This window comes from Salvelinus namaycush, chromosome 1, assembly GCF_016432855.1.
Source record: "Salvelinus namaycush isolate Seneca chromosome 1, SaNama_1.0, whole genome shotgun sequence".
In the NCBI taxonomy this organism is placed as follows: Eukaryota; Metazoa; Chordata; class Actinopteri; order Salmoniformes; family Salmonidae; genus Salvelinus; species Salvelinus namaycush.
Genome location: NC_052307.1, coordinates 62,073,497 through 62,093,010, shown reverse-complemented (window position 1 = coordinate 62,093,010; position 19,514 = coordinate 62,073,497). Strand labels below are relative to the sequence as shown.

Genomic DNA, 19,514 nt, shown 5'->3' with positions numbered 1-19,514 from the left:
TCTTGTTGTTAATCCCACCAAAGTATCCGATTTCAAATAGGCTTTACAGCGAAAGCACCACAAACGATTATGTTAGGTCACCGCAAAATCACAGAAAAACACAGCCAATTTTTTCCAGCCAAAGAGAGGAGTCACAAAAAGCAGAAATAGAGATAAAATTAATCACTAACCTTTGATGATCTTCATCAGATGACACTCATAGGACTTCATGTTACACAATACATATATGTTTTGTTCGATAAAGTTAATATTTATATCCAAAAACCTCAGTTTACATTAGCGCCATGTTCAGAAATGCCTCCAAAATATCCTGAGAAGTTGCAGAGAGCCACGTCAAATAACATAAATACTCATCATAGAATTAAAGATATACTTGTTCTTAATGCAACCGCTGTGTCAGATTTCAAAAGCTTTACGGCAAAAGCACTATAATCAATAATCTGAGAACAGCGTTCAGCCACAAAAGGAAGCCATACAGTTACCCGCCAAATTGTGCAGTCAACAAAACTCATAAAAAGCATTATAAATCTTCACTTACCTTTGCTGATCTTCGTCGGAATGCACTCCCAGGACTCCCACAAGAAATGTTCGTTTTGTTCGGTAATGTCCATCATTTATTTCCAAATAGCTATTTTTGTTAGCGTGTTTGGTAAACAAATCAAAAGTCAGAAAGCGCGTTCACTAAAAGCTGACAATGTCAAAAAGTTCCGTAATAGTCAGTAGAAACATGTCAAGCGATGTATTGAATCAATCTTTAGAATGTTTTTAACATAAATCTTCAGTAACGTTCCAAACAGAGAATTACATTGACTTCAGATATGCGATGGAACAGAGCTCCCTCTCATGTGAACACGCATGGTCAGAGCATGGCCAGGTCATGGTAGACCTGACTATTTCCTGTCTCCTTCGGCCCCACTTCACAGTAGAGGCATCAGACAAGGTTCTACAGACTGTTGACATCTAGTGGAAGCCGTAGGAAGTGCAAAGTCATCCATATCCCACGGTTTGTTCAATTGGGGCTGTGTTGAAAATCTACGAACCTCATAATTCCCACCTCCTGTTTGGATTTTTTCTCAGGTTTTTCACTGCCATATGAGTTCTGTTATACTCACAGACATCATTCAAACAGTTTTAGAAACTTCAGAGTGTTTTCTATCCAATATGAATAATAGTGGTGTATGATGTACTGTTTATTTGTGATGTAATTGCTTTAATCTTGTTTGGATCCCATTGGCTCACGGCAAAAACTTTACCTTATTCAAACAATTTGTTTTGTTGTTGTCTGTTTTAGTCAATTACAAAACTACATTTAAGAAAAGTACAACATGTCTAAAGATTACTTTTAAATATTGCCTGCTCTCTAGTGTTCTCACTACTTAGAAAAAGTACTCACTACTTCCCTCAAGCCCCTTTTAATGACGGTGCTAGCAGCCACTAGTGCTAGCTAGCTACTGTAGCTAGCTACCGACCGAAACATTAAGCTAGCCAAGACCAACACCACAAACAAATAGACTATACAGCTACAAGTAGTGAGTGGAATTACAACCAGACTGTAGTTAACAAGTTAAACGTCTTACCTGTGATTAAATATTTTCTACACACATAGCTACGTGTAGCCTACTTGGACACCGCGTCCCTACATTTCCCACACCGAATAGCCTGAAGCCACAGTGCTCTTCTCGCAGGCTCTATTTTTGACCTGGCTACATGTACATTGAACAAAACAGCAGCTTTTCAGCATGTTTTGTTATTCATGTATTACAAAAAATAAATTAAAATAGATGACGAAGTTGCCTCTCTTACAATGGGGGTCAATAGAAAATAATGTGGTCGAGGGGAATTCCTTATTATTACGTGAATACCAACTGGGGTCATTACAAAATACAAATACTAGTCTGGTTAAGGATCACATAAAAATCTCTAGGCATTGTTCTTAGCCCCTGGCTAGCTAAACCACAGGTTAGTCTGGCCCTGGGCTAGGCTTACCCTGTGTTCACACAAGCATTTGTTAACCCAGGGCTAAGCGTGAGCCCCGGGCTAAGGATTCACACTTGTATTCCAAAGCCCTGGGCTAACGGTCAAACAACATGCGACCAACATTATATCTATGACATGCGACCAATGTTATAAGCAATAAGACATTTATTAGCACATGATTTCCTCTTGCTTCTAGTCTATCATTTGATTTCCAACAGTGATGGTTTGTATAAACCTTGCTGTCTGCCAGTCTAACCTCGGAAACAATGTTTTAATTTTGAAATTCGATCTTGCCCCTGTAAGTCTACACAGAGAATGCTGTGCATGAACAAAAATCAATATAACTTTTCTGATCCAGGCCAAATTATGCAACAATATTATTATCATGGATATATCAAATTAAATGTCAATACAAAACCTATAAAAAGGCGAAGACAATTAAGCTTATGCTGCCCTTCCACCTGTAGAGTTTGTAGCTTTAGTTGGCTAAGTGAGAAGGCATTAGCCAGCCTGCATAGCAACCATTTTTTTAGGCATAGCAACCAAGTATTTATTTATTTTTTCCCTCAGATGGAAGGTTGAAATAGTATGAATTTACTAAATGATGTGCAGAATGCATTAGAGGCATCATCACAAGAATATGTAAATTAAGTGACAGTGCAGCGTTTGTGATTAGACAGTGAGCATTCCAGGCGTTGTTCTTGACCCTGTTTCACACTGGCTATTTTGGCACTGTGTTTTCTGGGGCTAGCCCCGAAAGGTCGATGCTAACCCTGCTCCGGAACAGGGCCAGCTACAGTTGGCCTGGGCTAAGGTTGGTGCTAGCCCACTTTAGAATGTGCAAGTATAAACACTCACCCTGGGGCTAAAATCTCCCTAAGCCCAGGGCTAAAATCTCACCTTCTGCAAACTTGAGAAGTCTATTCAGAAACAATAGAACCAAAGCTCTAATAAGAAATGACTGCTGTGCATATTTATGGCAGAAAAATATACAACTAGGTAGCCGTTGTGGAAAGTTATTTGAGTTTCAATTTTTGTTTTAACATTTACATAGTCCATGGTATCTCAGTTTTAAAAACATTATGGCAATTGTTAGAGAAGGTGAGGCTGATAGTGCAGAGACAGCAGTTGTGCTGAATCATTCTGCCAGCCTGACCCAGATAGAAACAGTGTCAGGGGATGCTCTCCATCGCAACAGCACTGTAGTGGCTTCCTGGAATTAACTGCTAATGCCTGTCTGGAGACCGGGAAAGTATATGTATGTATGCATGTATCTCTCACACACACACACGTTTTGTCTAATCTCTGAGGAAGCTTCCTGTAAATTTACTACTTCCTGCAGACTTGCCACTTTTGAAGTAGAAACTATCTACAAATGGATTCCACTTCGCATTCTGTCAATACAAGACAAATGCAGCTTAGGATGAAGTTCACAGATCAAGCCCATGGTGGATGGGGACCCTTGGCAGTGTGGTGAATGATAAGTGGAGTCCTGCTGGTCAGCTGGTAGATCATGATGGGTGCTGCCATTACTAAGCCATACAAGAGACCAGACACATGTTTCATACAATAATAGCTCTTTAAAGGGACCAACTGTACTGTAGCAGAGTCATGGACTGAATTTCACTGATAAGCCTTATGCAAGATAAGAAAGGGTCAAAAGGAGGGATAAGAAAAGGTGGGCTATACACATGTGGAAGATTTGACACAGAGACAGAAATGATGATGTAGTGACGTGGGCTGAAGAGGGCTCGAGAGGGATCTAACCTGAGGTGTCATCCCATGACAGAGGTACAGGATGGGGACGTTGTCGGTGTCCGGCCCCTGGTCCAGACACAGGTCACTCTTCAGAGAGTTCTTCAGCTGAGGGAGGAAATGATCACAAAGGGAGTCATAATTTGATATGTCACTCAATCGGCTAGTTCAGGGAGAGGTTAGCTGTGTGACAGAGAATCGATGAGACCTTGAAATGATTCAAATATTCCTGCTATCACAGCTCCCTATTCAATCAAACCAGAAAGCAGGTTTCCAGTATAACTTCAAAACAACACATGGAGGGAACACTTTTCTGTTCTTTGCAGAACAACATGACATAGAACATAAATGGGACTTGTAATCCAAACATGAAGCCTTGTGTTTGCACAGTTATTTCAATATATAGCAGTATTTATTTTACAGATCTAGTCAACAGGTTTGTGTGAGGAGAGGGGAGGTACTCTGGAGACAGGGATTGGTGGCTGGGCGGATTAAGATGTGTTTGCCTCGCTCTCCGTGAGGACAGGATTAGGTACGGATATGACATTACAAGGACACAGCCAGAGACTGTGCCTGTCAACTCCCCACTGGCACAGGATATGTCTCATTCTGTCAGCTGATCATTAAAACGCCAGGCAGCACCTGGGATACTCTTCAGGGACTGAACATGATGGAATAAAGTCTGACAGACAACATCTAACCATTTCACTCAGGTTCCATGAAATGAAAAAACTATAACGTGCAAGGTTCATGCATGAGTGAATAAAACCTGGGGCTGCTTGTCAGTGTGGGGTGTAGCATGACATTTGACCTCAAATGCTGTGCTGAACAAAGTCTGCATTCTAGATAATGAATTCTCTGACAAATATGATTGACAAGTTCATAAAATGCACCTAGCAAATGCAGAGTAATGAGGACATTCTATTTTTGAACCCACTTACTACTTGAATTAATTTTAATAAGGCTGACCTATTTTCCTCTCTGCATCTTACTACCTTTCATAATAATATGGAAATACAAAGAAAGAAACCAACCATGAAATGAAGACCGTACTCCAATGAGACTGCTTTTTGGGTGTGTCACTGTAGATTCAGGCATATTGCACTGATGCACTGTGGCCACACAGAAATAAAGCTGTTTGTGTTGAACATGAATTGCTAATATAAATACTGCCAGCGTGCCCTCATGGCCCGAATACAAATTCAGAAACATTTGTCTAGCATTGCTGAGAATTCCATTTGGCCACACAGGCAGATCTCTGTGAGAGGAGGTGACATAAACCAAGCTCTGCTCACCAGCCCCACCACTGCACAACAATATGTGCATACTCAATGGTATAACCTTTGGGTGGTGGAACATTCTTGATACACACAGGAAACTATTGAGTGTCAAAAATCCAGCAGCGTTGCAGTTCTTGACACAAACCGGTGAACCTGGCACCTACTACCATACCCCGTTCAAAGGCACTTAAATATTTTGTCTTGCCCATTCATCCTCTGAATGGCATGCATACAAAATCCATCTCAAGGCTTCAAAATCCTTCTTTTACCTGTCTCATCCTGTTCATCTGCACTGATTGAAGTGGATTTAACAAGTGACATCAATAAGGGATCATAGCTTTCGCCTGGATTCACCTGGTCAGTCTATGTCATGGAAAGAGCAGGTGTTCTTAATGTTTTGTATACTCAGTGTATGTGCATACTATACAATGGTTTGTCTCTTACTGTATGTGTGTGAAAACAATAGACTCTACTCAATGTGCATACACAATGGACAGATTCCTCTGAGTAGACTGGAAAAATAAAGCTTTAGCACATGGGCAGGTTTGTGTACTGTATAATCTCCAGCAAGTCTTCTGTCTTCTCCCGGAGTCTGAGTTCCTGCACCTTTTCCACATCATGCCCACATTGCCCAAGCTTAAGCGTGCCAACCCTGGCAGTGCACACAAAGACTGAGGCTATGGTAGGCATGTCCACGTGTTTTAGAGCCAAGCTGCCGCAGAAATGCATCTCTCTGTGAAATGAAAGTATTCCTAACTGCAGTCATCCAAACCGTAACTCAATGGATTATGATTATTTGTTCAGGCATGGACCGCATGGTTTATTCTGTGGAGGCTTTACTTGACATTGCAAAAAATGGAAATGCTGAGGGCATGTTGCTTACCACTCCATACGCAATGGTGTCTGTGTACATCCTCATCTCTGGGTAGATGTTGACCAGGTACCACCGAAAAGTCTTACACTGGAGCCTCTTCCTAAGGGCCTTCCTCTCAGAGATATCTCCAATGTCTATTCCTGAGTCCTACACACACACACACACACACAACACAGAGATAAACAGTTTGTATCTTGTAAAGATACAAATGCATAAAGATATCATGCATAGAAAAGGGTATATGTGCCAAGCTCTTAGGTGGAAAAAGGAATCAGATTCCCAGTTTCCCTGATTTCAGAGAGGCAATGTGACATAACTCCTGCGAGCCTTTCATGTTCCTTGTATAAAGAACCGCAGGACTAAGTGACTGACATCATTTAACATCATCTGCCATTTCCTCTGAGTCCTCACGCTGCAACAGCCACGCTCTGGCCCAGCCTTCCTTCTGCAGCAAGCTGCCGCTCCTGTCCACTCTACCCCAATTATCTTAATTGCTGCCTCGCTGACAAACTTAAAAGCTGAAGCAGACCTGATAGATCCAACATCAACTGCAATTGAAGCAACTTGCATCCTTCTGAGATACAATAAACAGACTAACGAGAGTCTAATAGACAAAACAGCAACAGCTCTGACTTGAAATGGAATAGGTTTCTAATACGTTTGGACATAATAAATTCACGAGGCTAATCCTGAGGCCAAATTTCCCTCCAAGCTTGTTGAGTAGAATAGCAGAACTCAGTGTATCGATATCAATTTAGAGATTTGCCTGCTGATGCTCATCTATTTGAAAGGAGTTTTTACATAATTCTGAGTATTGAGTGCAAACAGGAAAACTATTAAGCATCTAATCAACTCAGCCTTTGTTCAAAGAAACACCAGGCATTCCTGCTAATGTATTACAACATCTACATATATAAAACATATATACAAATATATATACACACACAGTTGAAATTGGAAGTCTACATACACCTAGATGGTAGTCATTAAAACTTGTTTTTCAACCACTCCACAATTGTCTTGTTAACAAACTATAGTTTTGGCAAGTCAGTTAGGACATCTAAGTAATTTTTCCAACAATTGTTTACAGACAGATTATTTCACTTATAATTCCCTGTATCACAATTCCAGTGGGTCAGAAGTTTACATACACTAAGTTGACTGTGCCTTTAAACAGCTTGGAAAATTCCAGAAAATGAAGTCATGGCTTTAGAATATTCTGATAGGCTAATTGACATCATTTGAGTCAATTGACATAATTTGAGTCAATTGGAGGTGTACCTGTGGATGTATTTCAAGGCCTACCTTCAAACTCAGTGCCTCTTTTCTTGACATCATGGGAAAATCAAAAGAAATCAGCCAAGACCTCAGAAAGAAAATTGTAGACCTCCACAAGTCTGGTTCATCCTTGGGAGCAATTTCCAAATGCCTGAAGGTACCACGTTCATCTGTACAAACAATAGTACGCAAGTACAAACACCATGGGACCACACAGCAGTCATACCGCTCAGGAAGGAGACGTGTTCTGTCTCCTAGAGATGAACGTATTTTGGTGCGAAACGTGCAAATCAATCCCAGAACAGCAGCAAAGGACCTTGTGAAGATGCTGGAGGAAACGGGTACAAAAGTATCTATATCCACAGTAAAACGAGTCCTATATCGATATAACCTGAAAGGCCACTCAGCAAGGAAGAAGCCACTGCTCTAAAACTGCCATAAAAAAAGCCAGACTACGGTTTGCAACTGCACATGGAGACAAAGATCATACTTTTTGGAGAAATGTCCTTTGGTCTGATGAAACACAAATAGAACTGTTTGGCCATAATGACCATTGTTGGAGGAAAAAGGGGGAGGCTTGCAAGCCGAAGAACACCATCCCAACCATGAAGCAAGGGGGGGGCAGCATCATGTTGTGGAGGTGCTTTGCTGCAGGACGGACTGGTGCACTTCACAAAATAGATGGCATCATGAGGCAGGGAAATTATGTGGATATCATGAAGCAACATCTCAAGACATCAGTCAGGAAGTTAAAGCTTGGTCGCAAATGGGTCTTTCAAATGGACAAGGACCCCAAGCATACTTCCAAAATTGTGGCAAAATGGCTTAAGGACAACAAAGTCAAGGTATTGGTTGACACATTTTTCATAAGGGAAAATTAAGTCTGACATTTCAAAGTGGAATTTACAAACTTCAGAAGCCTTTTTAAACCTCAAATACTCTACAAGTTTCAAATGTCCTGCATTGTAGGAACGTTCTCCTGCAACAGGGTGATCAAATTAATATCCTAAACCTGTACACTAACGTATTACACTATACATCACTCTTTATTTACAAATCCCCACTAGCGAGACAATATTCCCACCCTGGCCACTTGCCCACCCTCTATTAGACATGGTTCAGTAGACCTGGTCCAGTTAGCAGCTGACAAACTCTCACCTCCTGAGGGATGTTCCAGGCCATATAGACATGGCTCTTAAACTCGTCCATCCAGACCTCCGCAACCCTCAGGGCGTTCCGTCTCACGTGAGACGTCAGGTCCTCAGTGTAGGGCTTGTGGGCACGCTCTATATGGGCGATACGGGCACAGGGCAGGACTTCCACACTGCCCCCACACTGCCACACCTGGTATTACACATAAAAAGACAGAGCAAAACTTGGTTAATTATGTTGCCAGGCAGGAAAAGACCCAGGGCAGATCTAGAGCTCCAGAGGGTGCTCCAGTAGAAAGACTCAGATCAGAAGCCTCTTACTCTGAGGCTGACAGGGCTACATGAGCTCCACCTCTCTACTTGATCCAAAAAGCCTGTCAAATGCAGCCAGGAAGAGGAGAACCTGGAGAATCCTTGGTCCAGATAACACCTCACAGTACTGAGGTTGCCAGAAGCCTCATCAAAACGGAGCACCATGGCTTCACTGACATCTGACATGCTGTGTCTGACTTAGTGGTCTAACAGTTTTAATTGCTGATATGGGATGACATTTGGAGTCCCAGTGCCTTATGCTTAATGTCATGATTAATGGCTGCTAGGAGTGCGAGAGAGAGACAGCAAGAGCGAGAGAGAGAGGGGAAGAGGAAGCGAGCGAGAGAGAGTGTGTGCGAATGAGAAAAAGGGAGAGGGAGAATTCTGTATGTCAGTAACAACATTCCTACAATATGGCCTTATCTCCTGTTCTTTCTTAGACGTAGTATAATGCTGTGATTCACTGTTGTGATAAAACTGACTGCTCTTTGTCCCCTGTGGCTCTGTGTATCTGTGCTTTGCCTGCTTTTATCTCTCTGCTCTGGCCCTGAAGAGCTCATAGCCTCTCGTCTCCTCTCGACTCCCTCCACGGCACAGCACTAACCGACATCTAACCGGGCTTCAACGGGCTAGCATTCCATCCTGAGAATTCCTGCACACTGACATTCAGTCCACATCTCATCTTATCAGGTCCTATGTGCAAAAATGTACTTCAAAGCTCTGATGTAGTTCCAGAGTTCTGACAGATTTTCTGGAAAGGTAATGCTCATTCCATAATGTTATCATTTCCTACATTGCTGCCCACAGCACTGCATGAACTGGCATGGAGAGTAGATCGGCACCCGCTGTCTGCAAGGAGTTTAACTTCCTCTGTCTACTTATAGCACTCAGGGACAGCCACAGAAATCTCTAAGTCGTCTATCAGGGGATACAAAACAGGACACATACATACATACATACATACATACATACATACATACATACATACATACATACACACATACATACACACACACATACATACACACACACACAGACAGACCCAGAAAGAGAAACAAGTGCACACAGAACAACACACAGTTACAGACCACAACAGTCAGACTACAGTGTTATAGGAGTGATACAGCTCAATGACGCAAGTAATGTAATTGATGATGTCTGTGACTGCTGTGCTGTGATCTACTTCCAAAGATGAGGCACTCTGTCTCTTTCTCTCACAGAGGCGTTCAGTCTTGCTTACCAGAGTCACCTCCTCGCCTCTGTTTGCTGTGCTCATTTCTCCATGGCAAACTAACAAACTGGCAATGTCAATACCCACAGTCCCATTGCCCCATCTGGAGATTCTACTAAACAAACTGAAGGTGCAAAACAGGAATCTGTGAAAAAGTCACGTGCATGTATGTCGATCTTTTCCCCTGACCTGAGTGAACTGGTGTTAATACACTACAGACAGAACAGACAGAAATCTTCATCACTCTGATTGGAGAGGTGCAGTAAAGGTCCTCAAGAACATCAAACTGCTCTCATCATCATTCTCTGATCTTCTCATCTCTTATGGCATTGTGCAGAGTTTGGACACACCAGATACAGACAGATGACCTCAGACAGACAGATTACAGACACATGACCTCAGTGAACCTTCTTCAGGAAAACCATTTCACAACCCACTCATTCTCTCTCCTACATGTCATGACTGCATTTCATGTTACAGGAGCTGTGTATACACAGAGGATGTGTTATGACAGTTTTCCAGCCATTGGCTTATTGCGTCAACATTATGAATAGGATGTTGAACGGAGCAGTTCACAGCATACAGTGTATAAGTGCCTTTGGAATCTATGGAATATTTCCTGCCTACAATAACTAATATAGTAAAACAGTCTCAAAGCCTATGGAGCGTAACTTTTTTTTTTTTACCTGATGTTCAGTAAATTACTTCTGTGTGACACATAGGCTACATTAATATTCATTCTGTGCAGTATGTGTTGATTTACCTAAATGTGCAGGTGTTGTTAAAGAATATGTATGCAAAGCCATACATTCTCAATAGGGTTGAATGGCGGGAACCCGGTTACCGGTGAATTATAATAAATAATTCATGTGAACAGCATGAAATGGAACAGTTAAATTATATGCAATGTCTAAACCTGGTTTCTCTACGGCCTCTGCATGGTAAGTCAACACTCAGACAGCGCATCTCACAATGCGTGTAGACCTATCATTTCATCATAACTTTTTTTCTTATGACAGGAAGGCCTACATTTGCTGCCGCATAGTCTATGCTACAGCAATATAAAGACTGAATGCACGTCTAATTTACACATCTTCACCTGGCTTCAAATCTCCTCCAAAATACAGTAGCTAATTCTGTTATATATATATATATCCACAGTGCATTTGGAAAGTATTCAGACCCTTTGACTATTTACACATTTTGTTTAAGACAACCTTATTCTAAAATTGATTAAACACATGTTTTCCTCATTAATCTACACACAATAATAACGACAGTGAAAACAGGTTTTTAGATTTTTTTTGCAAAGTAATAATAAAAACATCATAAATACCTAATTTACATAAGTATTCAGACCCTTTGCTATGAGACTTGAAATTGAGCTCATGTGCATCCTGTTTCCATTGATCATCCTTGAGATGTTTCTACAACTTGATTGGAGTCCACCTGTGGTAAATTCAATTGATTGGACATGATTTGGAAAGGCACACACCTGTCTGTATAAGGTCCCCTAGTTGAAAAACCAAGGCATGAGGTCGAAGGAGTTGTCCGTAAAGCTCCGAGACAGGATTGTGTCGAGGCACAGATCTGGGAAAGGCACCAAAAAATGTCTGCAGCATTGAAAGTCCCCAAGAACACAGTGGCCTCCATCCTTTTTAAATGGAAGAAGTTTGGAACCACCAAGACTCTTCCTAGAGCTGGCCACCTGGCCAAACAGAGCAATTGGGGGAGAAGGGCCTTGGTCAGGGAGGGGACCAAGAACCCGATGGTCACTCTGACAGAGCTCCAGAATATCTCTGTGGAGTTGGGAGAACCTTCGAAAAGGACAACCATCTCCGCAGCACTCCACCAATCAGGTCTTTATGGAAGAATGGCCAGACGGAAGCCACATGACAGCCCGCTTGGAGTTTGCCAAAAGGGACCTAAAGAATCTCAGACCATGAGAAACAAGATTCTCTGGTCTGATGAAACCAAGATTAAACTCTTTGGCCTGAATACCAAGTGTCACATCTGGAGGAAACTTGGCACCATCCCTACGGTGAAGCATGGTGGTGGTAGCATTATGCCGTGGGGATGTTTTTCAGCGGCAGGGACTGGGAGACTAGTCAGGATCAAGGGAAAGATGAATGGAGTCAAAGTACAGAGAGATCCTTGATGAAAACCTGCTCCAGAGCGAAGGTTCAGCTTCCAACAGGACAACGACCCTAAGCACACAGCCAAGACAACACAGGAGTGGCTTCAGGACAAGTCTCTGAATGTCCTTGATTGGCCCAGCCAGAGCCCAGACTTGAACATCTCTGAAGAGACCTGAAAATAGCTGTGCAGTAACACTCCCCATCCAACCTGACAGAGCTTGAAAGGATCTGCAGAGAAGAATAGGAGAAACTCCCCAAATACAGGTGTGCCAAGCTTGTAGCGTCATACCCAAAAAGACTCGAGGCTGTAAACGCTGCCGAGGTGCTTCAACGAAGTACTGAGTAAAGCGTCTGAATACTTATGTAAATGTGATATTCAGCTGAATTTTTTTTAAATTACCAAACATTTCTAAAAATCTATTTTTGCTTTGTCATTATGGAGTATTGTGTGTAGATTGATGAGGATTTAAAAAAAAACTATTTTAGAATAAAGCTGTAACCTAACAAAACGTGGAAAATGTCAAGGGGTCTGAATACTTTCCGAAGATGTCATAGCCTACATCTTCAGGTAATACATTCAATGCAGTATTAGCCTTATATTTAGCTAATTAATGATGGGTTATGCATAATAAGCTTCTAACTTATAGCGTCCGTCTCTTGCGCAATACACACGTACCTGTGCTCGCTGGTCTCTCCTTAAAAAACGCTCCTTAGCTCTTGGAGTTCCATGCAGGAAAATCTAGACTAGAATATTTTGCTGGATTAGCTTTTCTTATACCAACAGACTATTCAAAGAGGGACAGAAGCTCTTGTTTGCTGAATGTTAAATATAGCACCCAGAAGAGTGAACGCGATATGGCGGTAGGTTATAGCAGTTATTTATTCAGACTCAATCATTCAATCTTCGTGAAGAGAAGTGAAAGCCTTCTGCATCTAATTCTGTCAATAGAATGATGGACAACAAAACTTATTTCATTTAACTGTTAAAAGCGAGGAAGGAATGAAGCAAAAATAGAGAGAAAGAGGAGGTAGACTAATAACATTAAGGGGAAATATTATGGAAGGTATATATGTGCCAGCCTAGTAATTTGAAAAATAGGCCCTATTATATTTCAAAATTATTTAGCCTATACTTGTAACTTTGTAGGCCGCATGTGCTGCACCAGAATTGGATGTTCTCTCCTTGCTTTTCATGGTTTGAACAAGGTCAGTATAATAGTCTACAGTATAATACAATACAGTAATACAGTTCGCAATCAAAAGGATTAGCCTACTGGAGCTAGTTTCATTTATTTACTCAAGAGAGCATATAGCTAGCTACATATATGGGCTTTTATGTTTTCTGTCGTGAGTAAATGTGCAGTAGCTTACATTACCGTTCAAAAGTTTGGGGTCACTTAGAAATGTCCTTGTTTTTGAAAGAAAAGCACATTTGTTGTCCATTAAAATAACATAAAATTGATCAGAAATACAGTGTAGATATTGTTATGGTTGTAAATGACTACTGTAGCTGGAAACAGCGGATTTTTTTATGGAATATCTAGATAGACATACAGAGGCCCATTATCAGCAACCATCACTCCCGTGTTCCAATGGCACGTTGTGTTAGCTTATCCAAGTTTATCATTTTAAAAGGCTAATCGATCATTAGAAAACCCTTTTGCAATTATGTTAGCGCAGCTGAAAACTGTTGTTCTGATTAAAGAAGCAATAAAACGGGCCTTCTTTAGACGAGTTGAGTATCTGGAGCATCAGCATTTGTGGGTTTGATTACAGGCTCAAAATGGCCAGAAACAAAGACCTTTCTTCTGAAACTCGTCAGTCTATTCTTGTTCTGAGAAATGATGGCTATTCCATGTGAGAAATTGCAAAGAAACTGAACGGCACAATCATTTGGCCTTTTTTGGGCATGTGCTCATTAAATGTCTTTAATGTAGGGCTCATAAAATGTATTTAATGGCTCAGGCTTGAATTTTCGTTCAAATTTCTAATCAAATCCAGACATAGGCCAATTTATTTACTTTAGAATGCTTTTGAATGACACTCCCGGTTTTGGCGGGAAACTCCAGGTTACCCGGGTGAAAATTGATTTATGCTCAGGACTGAACATTTGTAAAATACCGGGAAAATATTAAACCCTAATTCTCACCATCTAGCACAACAAAGTACATTTCTGCTTTGTGTTTAATTACGAAATTAAATTTGAGGGATTATCTTTCAGAAATATAATTTAGATTTGGCCGCCGTCTACAGCTGGGTTTTTCATCAGAAAGGACAGAAACATGTTGTGCCCTCTAGCTCCTCTATTTCCATTCCCTAGCAACACATTCTGCAAGCTAAAGCAGCGCACAGGGGACGATTACGTTAAAACTCTGACACATACAATAAATAAATGAACACCATTCATTGTAAATGCAATTCACATGACATTTCATGATCCTTGTATATTTTCTTCCAGTGACAGAATGTGAACATGGTGCAGCTGTCATCCTGATACACCCAGGACATCCCCCTACAGATTACGCCCAAGCCTGGACCAGAGAGGTCCCCTGCGCTGTGCAGCAGTGTTGGCCTTGTGTGTGAGTATCTCTGTGAATGTCCCTTAGCGCTGTTCTGCTGTCAGCCTGAGTGTGTGCAAGCAGGTGGTCTGCAGGCAGGACCAATATGCTGCACCAGGCCGACCCTGCTGGAGCTCAGTGCGCTTGCTGATATGGGCTCCAGTCCTGCAGCTCTCAATTCACTGCATCACCTTCTGTCAGACCAATGCCTCCCATCAGTCCACACATCCAGGACACAGACGAGGGCTGCAGGCTACGCCACATTAACCCTCCATCCAAGGACCAGGGGTCACTTCCTATAGGACTCAGTCCAGATACAGACCCCAGCCATTAAAACAGCATGGGGTTCAAGCAGCACATCTGGAGGCACAGATTTCCTTTGTCTCTATTTTTAGAGGTAGAGTTAACTGAAATTATTAATCAACTGTTTGTACATAGCAGTATGCAGGACACTGATGTATTATGTAGGTGATAAAAATTACCAACATTTTCAGCAGAAAGCAATCAGAGGGGCCATTATCAAGCCCCAAATCCTAAAAGCATGTAATGTTTTGGAGGAAAATGACTTATGGGACTAATCTCCTTCTCTTTCCTAAAGAGTGACTGATGATTACATCTCTGTCATTACCGAGGATGGATATTTCCCCACTTTGGCATCACATCTCTCTCTCTCTCTCCCTCCTGTAATCTACAGAGTACAGCTGGAGGAAGACTGTTTGTCCCGTCTCTGGGTGTTATTGTTGGAGTTGATTGCTGTTTTAGTGGCGGTATATGTACAGTGAGTATAGCAGGGTTATTATTAGACCTCCCTGGGGAAGTCGTGCCTCCTCTGGCCCATCTGCTCATTGTACTGCTGAGATCACACCGACTCTGGCTCGGAGACAGAGCTGAGGCAGGGGAAAGGACCGTCACTCACACATACAGGGAATATACTTGACTGGAGGTATGCTCGACAGTCTGGAAATATGACGTAAGATTAACACAGATAAATATAACTGGCACAACCCAAAGCACTCTTTGAAGTGTATAAAAGGTGTTGATTTAAATCTGACATATTTTTCTTTGCTAGGAAATAAGGGGGCCTTTAAAGACTGAAATAGATATACCACCCCAAACTCATTAAAAAATATAACTCCTCCTAGTCCTCTTACTATACATTGTTAATGTGTTCTAATTACAGACCGCACAAAGCTTTGAGCCAGAGGACACTTTACATAAAAAGTAGAGGGAGGCCAAACTCTAAAAGGTAGGGCTGCCAAAAACAGTGTGGATTATTATCGCTGTTAATTCTCCAGGATCAGAGCCATTACCTAAATGAACGATTCCCTGTGCCTGCTGGATGTGGCGTTATTACTCACCCTGACCCCCAGCTCCACGTTCTCGCCCCCATACACCTCCATCCCCTCGTCAAGCAGGCCAATCTCCTCAAAGTACAGCCTGTCCACCACGAAGCAGCCAATCAGAGAAGGGCTCCTACACCATCACACATGGAGTAGATACAAAATGTATTTACATGTGTTAGTCAACCTACTGGATACTTTGCTGAACTAAAAAAATAATAACTTGAAGGCATGAACAAATTAAATCAATCAATGTATATTTCAATGTGTTATATCCTGTTTTTGAGAGGAAATAAGTGTTTTTACGCTTTCATGTGTCATCCTCTCGGTATCTTGTACTTAAATACTGTATTTTTTCATTTGTACAAACGGTTTTACCCCAAATAAAATGTATATATAGATCTATCAATCAAAAGAATATTGTGTTCCCATGACTTACAGTATATTCTAATACACCTGGATACTTAATTGGCATGTATACTATATGTATACATTTGCCTTGTAAATCAGAAAACACAGCTGTTATGAAACAACGCAACCATCACATTCTGCCTGCATACAAAAGAGCTGAAAGAAAATATATTCATAAGTCCCCATATTTCTACCTACCTAATTGGAGCACTGTTGTTGGCCTGGTGCCACCAGGACTTGGGTGGGTTGAGGTAGCGGCACCACAGCTCCCAGTCGAAGCCCTGAGCAGACAGTGGGTACTCTTCAATCTCAAACGTGTCGTATTTGATGTTATCAAACGACGGCGAGATTATGCGTGTTCTGTCCTCCTGAATTCTCATGAGAACAGGCTCAGCCCTTCAAACACATAGTAGAATGCAATTAAGTTTTAGTACATGAGAAGCTCAATTACCTACCCTACACATGTAAATGAGGACCATGTGCAATAAATAAAAACTCCGCAATTAGCTTTCTGTAACAACCCCTAAAAAAGATCCAGGGTCCATTGTAACTAAGGGTCCAAAAAATATAAAAATGTGTATTATCCTACTAGCACTGACTTTGCTGATAACTACTTTATTGAGAAAAATGTATTTGCGATGACTGTAATATGTGGTTGTCTCACCCAGCTAGCTTAAGATGAATGCACTAATTATAAGTCGCTCTGGATAAGAGCGTCTGCTAAATGACTAAAATGTATATGTAAAAATTAAGCCACTGAGAAAACAGAAATGATTCATACTACTCCAAATGAGCACAAAAAACAATGCAAACAGTATACAATAGTTGTGCAATCATGCTCAGTAAAGGCTTGGATTAGCCACACACTGATAGTTACAAGTAGAGACAGGGTGGCAGGTAGCCTAGCGGTTAGAGCATTGGACCAGTAAACGAAAGGTTGCTGGTTCGAATACCTGAGCCAAGAAAGTGAACAATCTGTTGATGTGCCCTTGAGCAAGGCACTTAACCCTAGTTTGCTCCAGGGATGTTGTACTACTATGGCTGGCCCTGTAAAACAACAAATTTCACTGCACCTATCTAGTGTGTGACACTAAAAAAAAAGATTAGTTTGTAGAAGCTGAGTTGGAAAATTAATCTATTGTATTCTGAACAAACCATGTGCGTAGGCGCTCCTGCCAAGTATTCAGACAAACAATGAATCAGCCTGTAGCAAGCGCACATCTAGGTAAAAGCATTACTGAGGGATGCTATTTGTGCTATGTAGGTTTAATACCAAATCAGCACAGATTAAAAACAGAAATATTTTGGATGCTGTTCAAACCGCCCTGACAGATTTGGGTCAGGCTGTTGAGACCACAATTCGACGGTATGAGAACTCTGTCAGAGCAATGATCGTTGTACCCCAGGGAAGTATGTGTAGGGCCTACAGTAGGCCTCACACACTTCCTGCCACACTGTCATCATAGACAACATGTCATGCCACCACACTGGCAACTATACCTCAGGAGGCAAAAGTCAAATGAAATGCCTGCTCTTCAACCGATCGCTGCCCGCACCCGCCTGCCCGACTAGCATCACTACTCTGGACGGTTCCAACTTAGAATGTGTGGACAACTATAAATACCTAGGTGTCTGGCTAGACTGTAAACTCTCCTTCCAGACTCACATTAAGCATCTCCAATCCAGAATTAAATCTAGAATCAGCTTCCTATTTCGCAACAAAGCCTCTTTCACACATGCTGCCAAACATACCCTCATAAAACTGACTATCCTACCGATCCTTGACTTCGGCGATGTCATTTACAAAATAGCCTCCAACACTCTACTCAGCAAATTGGATGCAGTCTATCACAGTGCCATCCGTTTTGTCACCAAAGCCCCTTATACTACCCACCACTGCGACCTGTATGCTGTCGTTGGCTGGTCCTCGTTACATATTCGTCGCCAAACCCACTGGCTCCAGGTCAGTGGGTTTGGTCTATAAGTCTTTGCTAGGTAAAGCTCTGCCTTATCTCAGCTCACTGGTCACCATAGCAACACCCAACCGTAGCACACGCTCCAGCAGGTATATTTCACTGGTCATCCCCAAAGCCAAATACCTGCTTTTGCCGCCTTTCCTTACAGTTCTCTGCTGCCAATGACTGGAACGAATTGCAAAATAAATAAATAAAAAATAAATATCACTGAAGTTGGAGACATATCTCCCTCACTAACTTTACGCGTCAGATGTCAGAGCAGCTCACCGATTCGCTGCAGCTGTACACAGCCCATCTGTAAATAGCCTAACCAACCAACTACCTACCTCATCCCCATATTTGTTCTTCTGCTCTTTTGCACACCAGTATCTACTTGCACATCCTAATCTGCACATATATCACTCCAGTGTAAATTGCTAAATTGTAATTACTTCGCCACTATTGGCCTATTTATTGCCTTACTTCATTTGCACACACTGTATACAGATTTTTCTATTGTGTTATTGACTGTACGATTGTTTATCCCATGTGTAACTCTGTTGTTTTTGTCGCACTGCTTTGTATTGGCCAGGTCGCAGTTGTAAATGAGAACTTTTTCTCAACTGGCCTACCTGGTTAAATATATATTATATATATATATATATTTATTTTTTTAAGTCTTCGATCAAATGTGGCTTTGAGCATGGCCATAGAGTGCTGTAGCTGAGAACCCATATGCTTCACAAATCAGTGTAAGGAAGTGTGTTAATGTAATGTGCGTGTATGTCATGTGACTCACCAGCCTATGTTGAACTCCACGTGGGCGTCGAACAGGGCCACAACCGGAGCGGTGGCCGCCCTCCACCCACTCACCCTGGAGCGGATCAGACCCTCCTGCTTATCATGGCGCACCACCTTGATGAAGCCGGGACGCTGGCTGTTGGTCTCAGACACAAAGTCCTGTAGCTTCTCCTTCAGCTCATCTAAAAAGGAGACACACAGACACAAGGCATGAATGCACGCAAACACACATGATTAGGCACACACACACACACACACACGCAAACATGCATATGCACACAATAATGTGTTAAACCTTGAGTTTCCTCAATCTCTGGTGAAGGAAGTAAGAAAGGCTACGGATGATACATAGCCTACACCACACTCAATAGACTCCATCTTATCCACCTTGGGGTATTTAAGGGTAGGGGGAGGCAGCCAAAAGCAGTCATGCTCCACTGCTTTGATCAGTAG

The 19,514-nt window shown here is 41.9% G+C and overlaps 1 protein-coding gene across 2 annotated transcripts in view; it reads right to left on the bottom strand.

Annotated features, from left to right (window-relative positions):
• The window catches only part of LOC120046724 (polypeptide N-acetylgalactosaminyltransferase 18-like), a 97,921-nt gene that overhangs the window by 17,200 nt on the left and 61,207 nt on the right, over positions 1 to 19,514 (bottom strand). The window contains exons 4-9 of one of the 2 annotated variants that reach the window (XM_038992183.1): positions 19,060 to 19,243; positions 16,504 to 16,701; positions 15,913 to 16,027; positions 8,323 to 8,508; positions 5,896 to 6,033; positions 3,745 to 3,840 (exon numbers count right to left, since the gene is read on the bottom strand). In XM_038992183.1, the coding sequence (XP_038848111.1) occupies positions 3,745 to 3,840; positions 5,896 to 6,033; positions 8,323 to 8,508; positions 15,913 to 16,027; positions 16,504 to 16,701; positions 19,060 to 19,243 (917 nt within the window). The remainder of the gene's footprint in view (positions 1 to 3,744; positions 3,841 to 5,895; positions 6,034 to 8,322; positions 8,509 to 15,912; positions 16,028 to 16,503; positions 16,702 to 19,059; positions 19,244 to 19,514) is intronic. The other variant, XM_038992191.1, reaches the window with a different exon arrangement.